At 49.3% G+C, this 14,404-nt stretch overlaps 1 protein-coding gene across 1 annotated transcript; it reads right to left on the minus strand.

Moving 5' to 3' along the window:
• Window positions 1–899: 899 nt before the first annotated feature.
• On the minus strand, window positions 900–8,593 carry LOC132211301 (RNA helicase aquarius-like). Its single transcript, XM_059656043.1, is given in 4 exon segments — window positions 900–1,153; window positions 1,155–5,305; window positions 5,394–5,590; window positions 8,560–8,593. Coding segments are annotated over 4 exon segments (4,566 nt in total). The 3' UTR covers window positions 900–969.
• Between the last annotated feature and the right edge of the window lie 5,811 nt (window positions 8,594–14,404).

Raw genomic sequence — 14,404 nt, forward strand, 5'->3', positions numbered from 1 at the left:
ATATTTGGTCAAACAGCAATCTGGATTTTTCAGAAAAGATTTACCCTAAATCCATAGACTGAGGAGGGCAGACTGCCCTCCATACTGTGGGTGGCAGATATGAACCCCACAATCACAGGAGCCAGTTCCTCAGGATGCACCCCTCGGGCGGTCTCCCTCCCACAGCAGCAGAACCAGGCACACTGCGGGCCTGCACTGGGGTTCATGGGTCACCCCAAGGTCTAACCCCTCCTGGGGATCAGGCCTTCCTGCTGTGGGAAGCCCCTGCCCCTCTCCCCCCACCTTTGGGCTCCCACCCTCAGCACTGGCTGCCCCTCTCCCTCCCCAGTGCAGTCAGCACTCAGCTCTGCTGGCTGACTTGCTGAAGGGCCCAAGAGGAATGCTTGGTCCAGTGGATCTTAAAGGTCTGAGCCGTGTGTACTGTACTTAGGGCTTCTCAATCAGATGCTAAAATCCCAACCCCTAAAGCAGCGGTTCTCAACCTTCCTCATGCCGCGACCCTTTAATACAGTTCCTCATGTTGTGGTGACCCCCAATTTCATTGCTACAAATTGAACATCATTAAAGCATAGTGATTAATCACAAAAACATTATGTAATTATATATATGTTTCTCGATGGTCTTAGGCGACCCCTGTGAAAGGGTCGTTCGACCCCCAAAGGTGTTGTGACCCACAGGTTGAGAACCGCTGCTAAAGGGAAATGCAGGGAGGCCAGGCCATGAAGGTGCATTTACAGGGAAATAGCGGTGCTGCCTCCTTCTGAAGCTGAAGGGATTGTGCAGCCTCCCCAGCAGGTCCAGGGGTTCCCCAAGGTGTGGACGGAGTCGGCGAAAAAGGAATGACACGGAGACAGCATTCAGGTGATCATCATAGCCAGGTTCTCTTTATTTTTTCCCCCCAAAATACAAAAAGTAACTTTACTTTGACTTTACAGATGGAATGTCCTCCCTAAGAAAGGCTAGCATTGGCTATTTAGTCTCTGGGGCAGATGTGGCATCTTGCTGGGTGCCAGCCTCTGTGGGCACAGCCTCGGGGCCAGCCGCAGCAGCAGTGACTTCGGAGACAGCAGAAGTGGCTTCTGGACTGGAACCAGTCCTTGCCCGACCAGGGGTGGCCTCCATCTCACCGGGGGTGGCCTCAGCCTGCGAGGCCCAGTTCGTGACTAATGCTGGCATCTGTTAGACAGGGGATGTCAGCCTGAGTGAGCATGCCCTCTTCTTCTGTTTCCATTTCTGTGTCCTGGCTTTGAACTTCCTCACTTTCTTCTGCCATAGCAGGTGGTAACTGCAATAAAGTCTGATGATAGTGATGGGTGGTCTGTATCAGGTGCATGTCCATGTTGTACACAAAGTTTGCCATTTGGGGCATATTCTTTATTACCTGCACTTCATGAGATGGCCCCTCTCCATTCTTCCTACAGGTTGGGAAAGGTTCTGTTGGAATTATATGCAAATGAAGTGGGCGGGCTGTGAGCTGGCTGAAAGCTGGAGTGAGTTCGAAACAGTTTTGGAAGAGGGATACTCTGGCGAAGATATAAAGTCCAAGTCTGGCTCGAGACATGGCCACCACTAAGCGACGACCATCCCTCAGATGGCCCACTGCCCTGGTTCGTACTAGAGAAAGAAGAATATAATCATTCTGTTGACCTTGAAATCTGTCAACAGTTGTCACCTTACTTGGTCTTCCAATCAATGGATTGCTCCCACATCGTCTATTGATAATGTCACGAATAAGATGCTTTTGCCCATTATAAGTTGTTAGAATGCTGATCTTGTCAGCAGGGTAGCCAAGTAAACACACGTACATAAAGAGTGCCACTGCATACTCTGCCTCTCCAAGATTCTGATAAAAGTAAGGATTAGGCTCAGACTCTCCCACTCCCTGAAAATCTTCAACGTTGATGAGCTGGAAGTCATACAGCAAGCCAGCATTTGCTGCGCTAAACTCCGGCAAGAGCTGCACATGAGGCAAGTTGCCTAGTTTCTTGTATCGCCGGTTGAACAGGTTGCACAAGCTTGCCCGGGCTCTCCCTTGGGCATCGAGGTCCACAGTAGGAACTCCAATCCGGACGAAGCGAGTGAAGAGAGACTGCTCCATGTTGGCATACTTCCGAAAGGCCGTGTTCTTAATGACCGGAGGTAACTGGTGATGATCGCCAATCATAATCCATCGTTTCAGTCGGCTAACACCATCCTGAGGATTCTGTAGAAGAAGCGGTATAAACGTTTCTATCTCCAGGATCTGAGCAGCCTCCTCCATTAAAATGTTGTCATACTTGAAACCTAACTTGACTAAATCATGTCGTTTTAAGGCCGCATGAGTACAGGTCCTGGCGATGATTTTGGCTCCTTTCATCAAAAGGTATTTAGATCTGTCCAGTCCACTTCGAAGCAGTTCAGAGGCCCTGAATTCCTCAAGCTGAGTAAAGATTTTCTTAATATGCCTGAAACATCCTTCAGCAATTTCCATGTCTTCTTCATAAGACCGACCTTTAAAAATGGGTTGAGGAGCATCTGCAAAGTATTCATGAAAAGGGAAGAAAGCGGAGACTTCCGTGACATCTGGCGATGTGTCACCTTTATTTTTCACTTTGCTGATATATTCTTCCCAGCGAGACGTTACCTGATAGAAGAAGTAGCCTGCTGTTTCACAGGTATATGAAGCGTCCCCTGGCACCCCTAGGCTTTTCTGCAATCGTTTGACTTCTTCTAAAAGTTCTATTCTCCGAGCCAGGACATAATTAACTCTTCCATACCTGCTGAAATCTTTCTCTGTCTCCAGCTCTTCTTCTCCGTGACCAAGACGCAGGAGGTGGCGCTCGTCAATGTCTAAAGCCATGATTTTCTCAAACAACTGGTTCAGGGCCTGATTGGAATGAGTAACAATCAAGGTTCTCTGCTCTGGGAAATTGTGGTATATATTGGATATGATCTGAACCGCCACATCTGTTTTTCCTGTGCCCGGTGGGCCCACAACCATAGTTAGCCCAGGCTGCATTCCAGCACGGATGGCCTCTATCTGTGTACGCGTGAACTGAATTGTATTACGCTTGGGTTGGTTGTAAGGGTAAGGACCCCGATTAGGAATAACATGAGGTTCAACAATTAAGGTCTTGGCCTCTTCAGTGTCTTCATCTTCCCCATCCATGGCTTTCCTTTTCCTCCCTTTCCCACTTCTCACTGGAAAAGTTATCCCGAAAGGGGGTATCTGCAGAGCTGGGTCACCCACAGTTACTTTCACATGATGACCAGGGAAGCTGGTTTTCAAATGCTCAATGGAGAGAAATGTGTCGTGGAAATCGAGGGTGGCGATCTGATTGGGCCTTTTTGAATAATGTGCACTGCTTGGATCCCCGTAACCTAAAATGATGTCATGCAGCCAGGCAGGTACCACGCAGTCAGTGTTCATCAGGTTCCGAATAGTCTCCAGCACGGCCTTAAAGTGATTTTCTTTTGGTTTTCTCCTCATTATTATATTGAAAGCTTCATACACGTCTTCTGCTCCATTTTGTATAGTATTGGTCATATCTTGTTGATACTGGTTTGGGTCCAAAAACACTCTAAATGTCCTTGACTCTCCTCTAAGATTGGGTCTGGGTTTGGGTCCATCTTCGATGACACGTCCTTTATCATCCAGCATGCCCTGGATTTCACAGCCTCGGACATAAACCAGGCCAACCTGCTCAATAAACGGTCTCCTCCGGTCAAACTTGGTACCGTACGGTTTTGTGGGACGCACAGTAATTAAAAAGCACACATCATGCTTACGAAGGCCTTCCCACTCGTCTTTGATGTGATCTCTGACACTGAGATTGACGGTGACATCTGCACGAACTCGGGTTGGCCAGTTTTCGCCTATGTTGGGTTTGGCAACCTCAACCACAGCGAAAGCCACAATGGGCTGAGCCATTCGCGCCCAGCCACCAAATACCACACCGCCGTATTCAGACCGCCCAGGCTCCATTCTGCCGACACAGTCTTCGATGTCCTGCCTGATTTCATAAGTTGATTCTAAGCGGAAGAGAGTAAAGTTCCTTAGGAGGTAATCGTGAAGAGCCAAAAACTGCAAATTTAGCTTGGGAAGAGCAAGACAATCTTCCCCTGAAGAGCACTCGGTTGGGAGCATATTTTCATCCCATACGATCTTCTCAGTTGGATACAAAGGCAACTGGTTCAACTGCTGAATCTGAGAAAGTCGACGTTCATGACAAGATACCAGCAATTCTAGAAGAAATTCTTTATCAAAAGTTGTGTCTTCGGTTTTAGGAAGAGTTGGTAACAAGCAGAGGTACGATGCCACCTGGTGGAGTGTATTTGAACTAAGGGGTCCAAAGAACTTGACCAAGGATCCCCGAGTATCTACTTCTGCCACATTTGAGAGGGCAAAACCATGGAGTTCAGGGAAATGTGCAAAAGCAGCCCTCTGTAGAGAAGTGATTCTATCATAGTGAATGGCAGTCATCTCGTTCTCTGTCAGAGCGTTTCCAGTCTGGTCATTAATCTCGAAACCAGTATAGAACTTAAGCATGTCCAAAAGCTGGGAAAAAAGATGGCCGTCCTCTTCCCTATGAACAAGGTTGGAAAGGTAGCAGTGAACCAAAAGGTGGGAGTCGTCCAGGATGGTATTAAGCCAGCGCCTTGTGGGGAGTAGGGCCTCTAGATCAATCATAAGTTCAATGAACCTTTCACAGTAATGAACTTTGTCCATAGCGACAGGTTCGGAAAGTGGGACTGACTTCAGCATGGAGATAAACTTCCGGATGAGCTGTGAGAGAAATCTTCTTTCTTGATAGGCTTGTTCTCTTGCTTCTGGATCCATCTTTTCATCGTTCTTTTTAATCAAGTTCCAGAATTTTCTTAGCTTAGGTGTCTTTTTTAATTCTGATTCCAAGCGTGCAGGCTGTAAGCCCATCCACATTGGGAGGGAGATACGCTGCTGTACTTGAGTTCGTATCAAGTCTACTTCCAAACCATTGAAGCAGTGGTCAAGAAAAAGCAATAAGACTGTCTGTTCATGGAGTGAAGATTCACCATCAGTTTCAGCCAATGCTGCTTTCAAGATGCACTTGAAAAAGAATGGGAAGTGGTCTGGCTTCTCCTTGAAAGTCTCCCATGCAGGGACATTTTCTCTGAACTTCTCATTCACCATAGAACAGATGGACATTAAATAGGCCTTGCTGGACATGTCTGGAGAATAATTCATCCACAGGTAATGTTCAGGGTACTGGCTAAATTCCAAGAGCATTATCGTTATGATGGCGAACCTTGAATTGACAATCTCTTTTTCATATATATCTTCAATGACCTAAGTTGCAAGTTCAATCCCCAGCTGGGCGTGTATGGAAGGAAACAGATCGATGATTCCCTTTCACAATGATGGTTCTCTCTCTCACCCTTCCTTTATATCAAAAGGTGATTTTTTTCTTGATATGGGGAGACCAGTACTTACATGTCAACTGGGTCACGAACTCCAGGTTGATCTGAGATGCTGTAGGGGCCACGACTTCCTTGGGCTGAGGTGGAGCCGCAATGGCAGCACTCGCCCTCCGCGGCAGTGGGGAAGAAAGGCCCGCTCCAAGCAACTGTGAGCCTCTCCACGCAGGGCAAGGACCTCTGGCCCGGAAAGCTCAGCCTTCACAGTCCCGCAGGAAACGTGTCCCTAGCCAGGTTCTCTAGCCAGATTCTCCAGCCAGGTTCTGTGTTTATTGCCTTGTTACATCTGTATTTATACCAGTTGATTTTAATCCTATCAATTCTACTCCAAAGGTTAGGGCGTTTCTTATCTCCATTCCAAGGTCACTACTCTATTGTTCTATTAAGCTACAAGAAAGTAACTGAAGGAGATTATCCTAAGTAAAGATTATGTAGCTTAAGCGTGATTATTCATAGTTAAAGTGATTAATTACCCGCCTGGCACTTAGGTAAGGGGTTTTATTCCCTCCCTAACTCCAGGGGAAAATCCTCACCTGGGGAAACAACCTTTCTCGGGGACGTGGTCCTGTTTAAAACACATAGCGTTAAGAGAGGGAGCAAACATATGCCATATACGCCAGGTCCCTTGAAACATAAGCTGTGCAGATGTTTCTTCCCTGCAGCGACTGTGTCAAGCAGCAAGGGTGGACCAGCTTCCGGCAGTCAGCGCTGGGATGGATGGATGGGTAGAGGTCAGTGCTGGGATGGACAGGCAGAGGTCAGCGCTGGGATGGACGGGCAGAGGTCAGCGCTGGGATGGACAGGCAGAGGTCAGCGCTGGGATGGACAGGCAGAGGTCAGCACTGGGATGGACGGGCAGAGGTCAGCACTGGGATGGATGGACGGGCAGAGGTCATCGCTGGGATGGATGGACAGGCAGAGGTCAGCACTGGGATGGATGAGTGGGCTGGGCTGGGGAAGGAGGCAGAATGGTGAACGGGCCGAGGTTGAGGGCTCACCCAGTCTCCATGCACCTGCTGCCCACACGGCCTCAGGATCCCATCTGTGAGCCGCATGCCCACGGACCACGGGTTCACCAAGTCCTCGCCTCGTGCAGTTCCCATTCATCCTCTCACCCCTGCTGAGTGGAGAACTGCTGCTAACACCTGACAAGTGAAGAGCCGAGTCTCGCAGGGCGTGCACCGCTAGCTCAAGGTCACCCATGGAGAGAGGGCGCACAGGGTTGGAGCCAGGCTGTGCGGGCAAGCACGTGGAAGGCGGGCCCCGGGCGGCTGCTGCTCTCCCTTCCCCGTCTGCTGGCTCCGGCAGCTGTGGCCATCTGGTGACGCCAAGGCCCATGCAGGTTCATTTCCTTCTCAGGGAGGCGCTGATGGCCGGAGTGCCGTCACAGAGGCACAGCGGAGGGGGCACCTGGGCGACGGGACCGGGGGGCGGGACTCGGGGAGAGAGTGCGTCAGGGGATCGGCGTGGACACGTGTGTCCAAAGGAAGGAGAGGGACGTTCAGAGACACTTGGGATTGGGTGGCCAGGACGGTGTGGCCGACTTAGGACTGAGGCCCCATGTTTTTGTCCCTGTTGTTCTCGCTGGACACCAGCACGGTCTGCCATCCCAAGATGCCGCGCATGAGCCCCAAGGACAGGCTGGGACGACTGGCCTGCGAAGGTGGCCACGCAGCCCACCAGCCACTCTCGGCAGGAAACCAGCCCAGCCTCGCTCCTTCCAGCCACTCAGCGCGTGTCGCCGGCTCGGTCTCGAGTCCCGTGGGCCTTGGGCCTGAGGGAGGTTTGCCCAGACCGTACCCCAGACCCTGAGCAAGTGGAGTCCCCGGGCCACATGGGGAGGTAGCATGGCCGGGGAGGGCAGATGTTGGGGTGTCCACTCTGCCCATGTGGGAAGTCTCTACTCCTGCAAGGCAGGGAAGTGTGGCAGGTCCCCTGCAAGGGGTGGGGGGAGAAGGTAGGTGGCGGCTCTTCCCTGGCCTTGCCCTCACGGCCCCTGGGTCAGAGCGGGTCCGTGTCCCGATGGACCACAAACACCCGGCTCACCTCCCTCTTCCCTCTCTGCGGCCCCTGTTACACCTGCCCAGCACTTTGGGGTCGGCACCCAGGAGCAAGACGTCCCTGCTTCCCTGGGACAAGCCTCCAGCGAGCCAAGGGGCATCTGACCGTCTCCCTGTGCCCTGGCTGCCCGTGCCGGCTGCGCGGGTGCTGCCGATGAGAAGGCAGACGCTGATGGGTCAGCGGGCTGTCCTGACAGAGCAGCGGCGTCGCCCCCTCCACCGGAAGGAACAGGCCTCAATCCTTCTACCCTGGGAGCCTAAGAGGGGGCGCCCTCCTCCCTGCTGCCCCCGGGACAGGGCTGGCAACCGCCCACCGTGGTCTGGGTGCCAAAAGCCCCAAGGAAGATCGACATCCAGTTCTGAAACAGTGCTGGATGCCGCGACGTTTTCTAGTGGGAGAGAGTCTGCCAGGCCTGGGCCTGGCCGGGGCTCGAATGCTGTCCTGATGCACCAAGGTCACAGGTTCGGTCCCCAGTCGGGGCACAGGCAAGAAGCACCAGCGAGTGCGCCAGTAAGTGGAACAACATACTGATGTTCCTCTCTCTCCCTCTCCCTCTCTCTCTCAAAATCAATAATAAAAGTAAATAAGTTGTCAGGCCCTGAATCCACTAACAGGAACGGTGTCCTGTGTTCAACATGAGAGCAGTCTGTTATGGAACCCGTCCAGGCCACGGCGGCTCCACGCAGCGCGATCCCCTGACGCCTCTTGCATCCCCATCAGTGGCGACTCCTTGTGCATTTTCCCATCTGAAAGCCGTCCGGGAACCATCTGTAGCGGCAGACGGGCCGTTACGTCCTTGAAGGAGAAAAGTAAACGTACTGACGGAATCATGCAGTCTTAGAGCTGAAGGGACTCAGGAGATTTTGATCAACTATACAATAAGCAGAGCTGTGTTCATTACTTCGAGGAGGAAAAAGGCCTCGGGTTCTGTGCTTCTGAGGAGGCTGAATGCGGAGATGGGCCTGTTGGGCAGCTCAGCACAGACGCGGGACCGCCGTCCGCAGGCGAGCCCACGGGCCCCTCTTGCTACTGATCATCGGCAGGAATTCGGCCGGTATCTCTCACCTTCTGCAGGAGTAATCATCGAAGGCAAACGCATTGCCAAAGGTCCTCGCTTTGGGAAAAACAGGGAACACATTATGCAATCAATTCACGGGAGGAGATGATATTTGGGGATTCAAATCTCTTGTGCAAACCACTGCACATCTACATCAGCGTGAGGGGATGTTGTTCTATTCCTGCCTTTCAACCCATGCGGGCTGGAGGTGGTGGTTATATTTGCAAACTCATCCTCTTAGCCTTGGGAAAATGAGCTTGGAAGTCCTCAAGTCATTTAAGGTCTTAAAGCCGAAGTCATTTTGAATCGCGGGGAAGAGTAGGATCAGGTGGGGCCATGAGGAGGCGCGCCCAGTGCTCGCCGGAGAACTGGGTGCGCGGCTGTTGGGCTCCCTTAGCCGCGGGCTGTGACCCCTCAGCTGCAGAGGCGCCTGCTGCAAGTGCCCCTGCCTGTTTTTGAGTTCTTCGTCTCAGTCATTAGTGCCATAAGCAGCGCAGGTAAATCTCAAAGTGACTGAGTTTGGCCAGGCCTGTGTTGCTAAGTGATTAGAGCAGTGGTTCTGAACCTTCTGGCCCTTTAAATACAGTTCCTCATGTTGTGACCCAACCATAACATTATTTTCGTTGCTACTTCATAACTGTAATGTTGCTACTGTTATGAATCGTCATGTAAATATCTGATATGCAGGATGGTCTTAGGCGACCCCTGTGAAAGGGTCGTTCGACCGCCAAAGGGGTCACGACCCACAGGTTGAGAACCACTGGATTAGAGTGTCAGCCCTTGAACCAGAGTGTCCAGTGTTAGACTCCTGGTCAAGGGCACATAGCTGGGTTGCAGGTTCCATCCCCGGCCCAGATCGGGGTGCAAGCAGGAGGCAACCAATCGATGTGTCTTTCTCACATCCATCTCTCTCTCTCCCTCTCTCTCTTTCGTTCTCTCTCTGTCTCTCTCTCTCCCTCCCTCCCTCCACTCTCTCTAAACAAGTCAATGGGGAAAAAAATCTACTGAGTTTGATTTCCTGAGCAAAGATGTGTGTGTGCATGTGTGTGTGTGTGCGTGTGCGTGTGTGTGTGTGTGTGTGTGTGTGTGTGTGTGTGTGTGTGAGAGAGAGAGAGAGAGAGAGAGAGAGAGAGAGAAGCTGGGTGGGTAAGGATGCTGACAGTGTTATTCTCATAGGAAATCTGTAAATTCTTTCCGATGTTTCTGCTCGGCTCCACTGAGCTGGAGCATGTTAGACAATCAGGAAACATGGCAAGACCTTGTGCTGAGCAGGAAAGCTGACAGGCGGTTTCCACGCCTCCAGCCACCTCCAGGGATTTCCTGCGTCCGTGGCTGCGGAACCCAGTCCTCTCACCGCCGCGCCGCTCAGGGGCTCCGGGCAGGGTTATCGTGGGTGTAAAGATGGGCTAAGGGGTGCCGGCTGGCGTGGCTCAGTGGTTGAGCATCGACCCATGAACCAGGAGGTCACGGTTTGATTCTCAGAGCACATGCCCGGGTTGCAGGCTCCATCCTAGTGATCTGCTACATGCAGGAGGCAGCCGATCAGTGAGTCTCATCATTGTTGTTTCCATCTCTCTCTTCCTCTCTGAAATCAATAAAAATATATTATAAAAAAAAAAAGACAGGACGGGGGTGAGTTGTGTGGGGCGGACGGAACGTGCACAGCACCGGAGCTGTCCGACGGGCCTGCTGCCCCTGAGCCCGGCTCTCGGGACGCTGAGATGTTGCCGAGCCTGAGAGGAGCCTGTGCAGATGCTCACTCAGCAGGCACCGCCGGGCAGCCCGGTGCCCCCGCTGCCGCCCTGGGCGTGCTCTTCCAGAAGCAGGTGTCCACTCCCGTACCTCACTGGCGAGTAGGAGTCTTTCCCGTGGAAAAGAGGCATTTAAAAAACTACGCCACTGGGCACTAGGGTGGTCACTAGGACGCACAGGTCGGTCTGGGGCTCTGCCAGGCACCTTGTCCCAGCGCCAGGCCTCAGGACCACGTGGGTTGCCACATTAACACTTCATTCTGGCAATAGAAATCATTTTCTCTCCACAGCTCATGCATCATATCATCGTCCCTCAGCTTTATGGAGACACACTTGACAAAACTGTAGTTATTACAAGTGTGCCATGTGATGGTTTGATGGACATACATGATTTTGAAGGGCTCCCACCATTGGGTTAGTTAGCACATCCATCACCTCTCATAATTACTTTTTTTCTTTTTAGTCTGAACACAAGTTCTACTCTCTCAGCAAATTTCAATTTTACAAACAGTGTTCTCAGCTGTAGTCACCACGTTCTGCATTACTGACCTTATTCCTCTTGTAACTGAAAGTTTATACCTTTTACCACCCTCTCCCACTTGCCCACCCCCAGCCCCTGGCAACCACCATCCTGCTCTGTTTCTGACTTCCGTTTTGTTTTTATTTCCACATATGAGTGATACCATGTAGTATTTGTGTCCATACCACCCAAAGCAGTTTACTATTTTTTTGTTAATCCTCACCCAAGAACGTTTTTCCATTGATTTTTTTAAAAGAGAATGGAATGGATGGGGAGACACAGAAAGAGACACATTAATCGGTTGCCTCCTGCACGCATCCCGATCAGGGATGGAGGCTACAACGGAAGTACCTGCCCTTGACTGGTATCAAACCCGGGACCCTTCAGTCTGAGGGCCTACACTATCCACTGAGCAACCCCAGCAGGGCAGGAATCTCTTTGTAGTTAGATGGGAGTCCCCAGCCTGGCATGGAGGGTTGACGGCAGTATTTCCAGAGCAGTGAGAAACCCGTGACAGCGGCACAGCAATTAAGTTGGGTTGTACCTCACACCGACACCAGGATAAATTCCAAACAGATTAAAAACCTACATGCAACAGTAAACCCTTAAGCACTAGGAGAATCAGTGGGCGATCCCTTTCCTAACCTGGAGCTGAAAAGCCCCAGTGTGTAAAACCCAGAAGCCATAAAATCGAAGATTAGTAAGTTCTCCTGCGTATGGCGCGGGCCATGCAAAAGCTTGCTTCTTTACAAACTGTCAAAAGATGAAGGTGAGCCCTCGCCAGTTTGGCTCAGTGAATAGAGCATCCACCTGTGGAGTGAAGGGTCCCAGGTTCGATTCCGGTCAAGGGCACATACCCGGGTTGTGGGCTCAATCCCCAGGTGGGGGTGTGCAGGAGGCAGCTGATTAATGGTTCTCTCTCATCATTGATATTTCTATTTCTCCCTCTCTTTCTCTCTGAAATAATATATATATATTTTTTTTTAAAAAAGACAAAGTTGAAGAAACACTCTCTGGGAATATCATAAACAAAGGATTAGTTTTCTTAATATAGGAAAAGTGTCCGCAAGTTCATATAAAGACCCTTAACTCATGAGAAAGATGAAAAAGGCACTTGAGAGAGGAAGAAATACAAGCCAGCAATGCTTATGAAGCATCTGTATTTACTCTTTGACCTAAGGGTACTATTTCTAGAATTCACAGATTATTTATTGTCATATAAATACCCATCAATAGAATACAAAATCTTAAAGTGTAGAATACTCCACACTGCACATGCATACACACACATGTACACACATGTACACATGATGTGTATGCACAGATGTGCACTCACACACACACAAGTTGGAACTCTTTATGTGCTGATGTGGGAAGAGCACCACGATGTATTAAGAAAAAGGAAAAGCCACATAAGGAAACAGTGAAGGTGCCGGTCAGTGTAAATGGGTGCTCCTTGTCCTGGGGCCGGTAAAGGAATAAGAAGTGTCCTTGTGTCTGGAGATCACGACTCATGTCCTGTGTCCCTTTAGTGTATAGACAAGTAGGTTGTCCTAGGAATTATTTCTTTGTAAGAGTCGGACGTGCTCTGGCTGGAGACCTGCCGGAGTCCATTCATTGTCTTCACTAGCTGAGTTTAGACAGAGACCCCCCAAAAGCTAGTAGCCCTTGAAAGTCCTAGTAAAGGTCAGGGCTTGAAAGTCCTAGCAAAGGTCAGGGCTGTGCACCACCCAGTTAATCTAGGAACCACTCAGTTAATTTAGGTAATAATAGTTGAAGCATCCCCACCTTAGTTCCCTTAATTCCTTAGATACTTATATGTAGATCCTTGTTGATTATTGTTAATCAGATACTCCGGGAAATCTATTGATGAGTTAATCAGATACTCTGCCTACACTCCGGAATCTATTGATGAGTTAATCAGATACTTTGTCTATTCCTGGAAATTGTCTGCTGATCTGTGTGTCATTGAAACCTCCTTACCCTAAGGGCTACTCCAGATCAATAAAAGATTGGAGCAGCCTGAGCAGTGGAGGAAGTCCTTCGGGACTTGCCGCCTGGTCCCCCAATATTGCAAAATTATCTCGTGTCTTTTTCTCTCATTTGTTGTGTGGCTCCTCTTTCAGATACCGAACCCTACTCCATGCAGAACGTGGAGGGAGTCTTACTCGCATCTGGCGCCCGACGGGTAATCTGGAAGTGCAGGCCTCGCTGGAGCAAGAAAAGAAAGTTTTCACTGAAAAGGTGTGGAAAATTCACCGAAAAAAGGTGAGGGGATTCTACCGCACGCAATGCCCAGGATCAACTACAGAAGCCCGGGTCTGTAAGTACACTGGGAACGTTTTCTCAACCAGGCTAACAAACGGGGCAGGATTTGGCTTTAAAAAAGTAGATTCGGCTTTAAAAAGGTATATTTGGCTTTTAAAAACTAAGAAACATTATTATAGGCTTTTGATTTGCATGTTTAAAGTGTTAAAATTTTAGAAAGTAATCTTTTACAGTTTTTGCATGTTATTATAGAACATAACCTTTGTTTTTCTTGAAAAAGGTACTCTTTTATATCAGGCTGAAAAAATAGTGCCATGGTCATCTTAATGTGTTTTCTTATCTTAATTTGTATTTGGAATCTATCTGTAATAAAAAATGGAACCCCGCTGCCGAATCTTTCTCTGGTTTGGAGAGATTCAAAGGTGGCAGGAGAGCGCAGAGCAATAGGTTCTCCCGCAATGAGGTTACTTAATGTTCTGTTTAAGAATTACCTGGAACATGTCGGGAAGTGCAAAGTCTAGCCAATGTCACCTTGGGTGCTAGCTATTACTCTGGAAAGCGAAAAAGGAAAAAAAGTTTAAAATCTGTTTTTCTATTAAGCATGACTTTGGGAACAAATACGCCATCTGAGTCATTTGTTGAAACTTCCCCCAAAGCAGGATGTGGTGGAAAGGAAAAGGGAGCACATGGCGATCCAATATGGACGCCTCCTCTAATTTAAAGTCTCCTTCGTGTAATTGAAAAGTTTTACAAAATTTAAAATGCGTCTGGGATTTCTGTTCATGCGTAAAGAGAAAACTTGGCTTGGACCTAATGCAACCTCGTTCCGATTTTGGACATTTAGATAGAGTTTTGAGCTGGAATTTCTTTACAAACGTGCAGAATAAAACCCAAGACTGATTATTTCCTAAAGAAAATGGCGAATTTGACCCAGGGTAGAAATTCTAGCAACGAGATTGGTATTTTTCCATAATAATGTTAATGAAGCCTATTCCAAAGCTAACTTTAAGACCTCTAAAAGGAAAATCAGTAAAATTGTCTCTGTTACAAAAATTTGCTAAATTAATTGCCTTAAAATAATTGAATTTGAATCTCATAGTTAATTGAACAGGCTGGCCAAAACATTTCTAATGAGAAAAGGGGCTAGTTGCTTCCCGCCTGTAGCAAATTCTTTAAGAATGTGGTCAATTTACATCTGATTGGTCCAGGGTAGGCCAAACCTGTTCTTCCAGGGAAAACAACACCCCCCCTTTCCTCCCCCAGGCCAATTTTGAAACTTCCCACAGGTGAGCAAGGGGCAGAAAACAATGTTGC

Source organism: Myotis daubentonii, chromosome 10, assembly GCF_963259705.1.
Source record: "Myotis daubentonii chromosome 10, mMyoDau2.1, whole genome shotgun sequence".
Taxonomy (NCBI): domain Eukaryota; kingdom Metazoa; phylum Chordata; class Mammalia; order Chiroptera; family Vespertilionidae; genus Myotis; species Myotis daubentonii.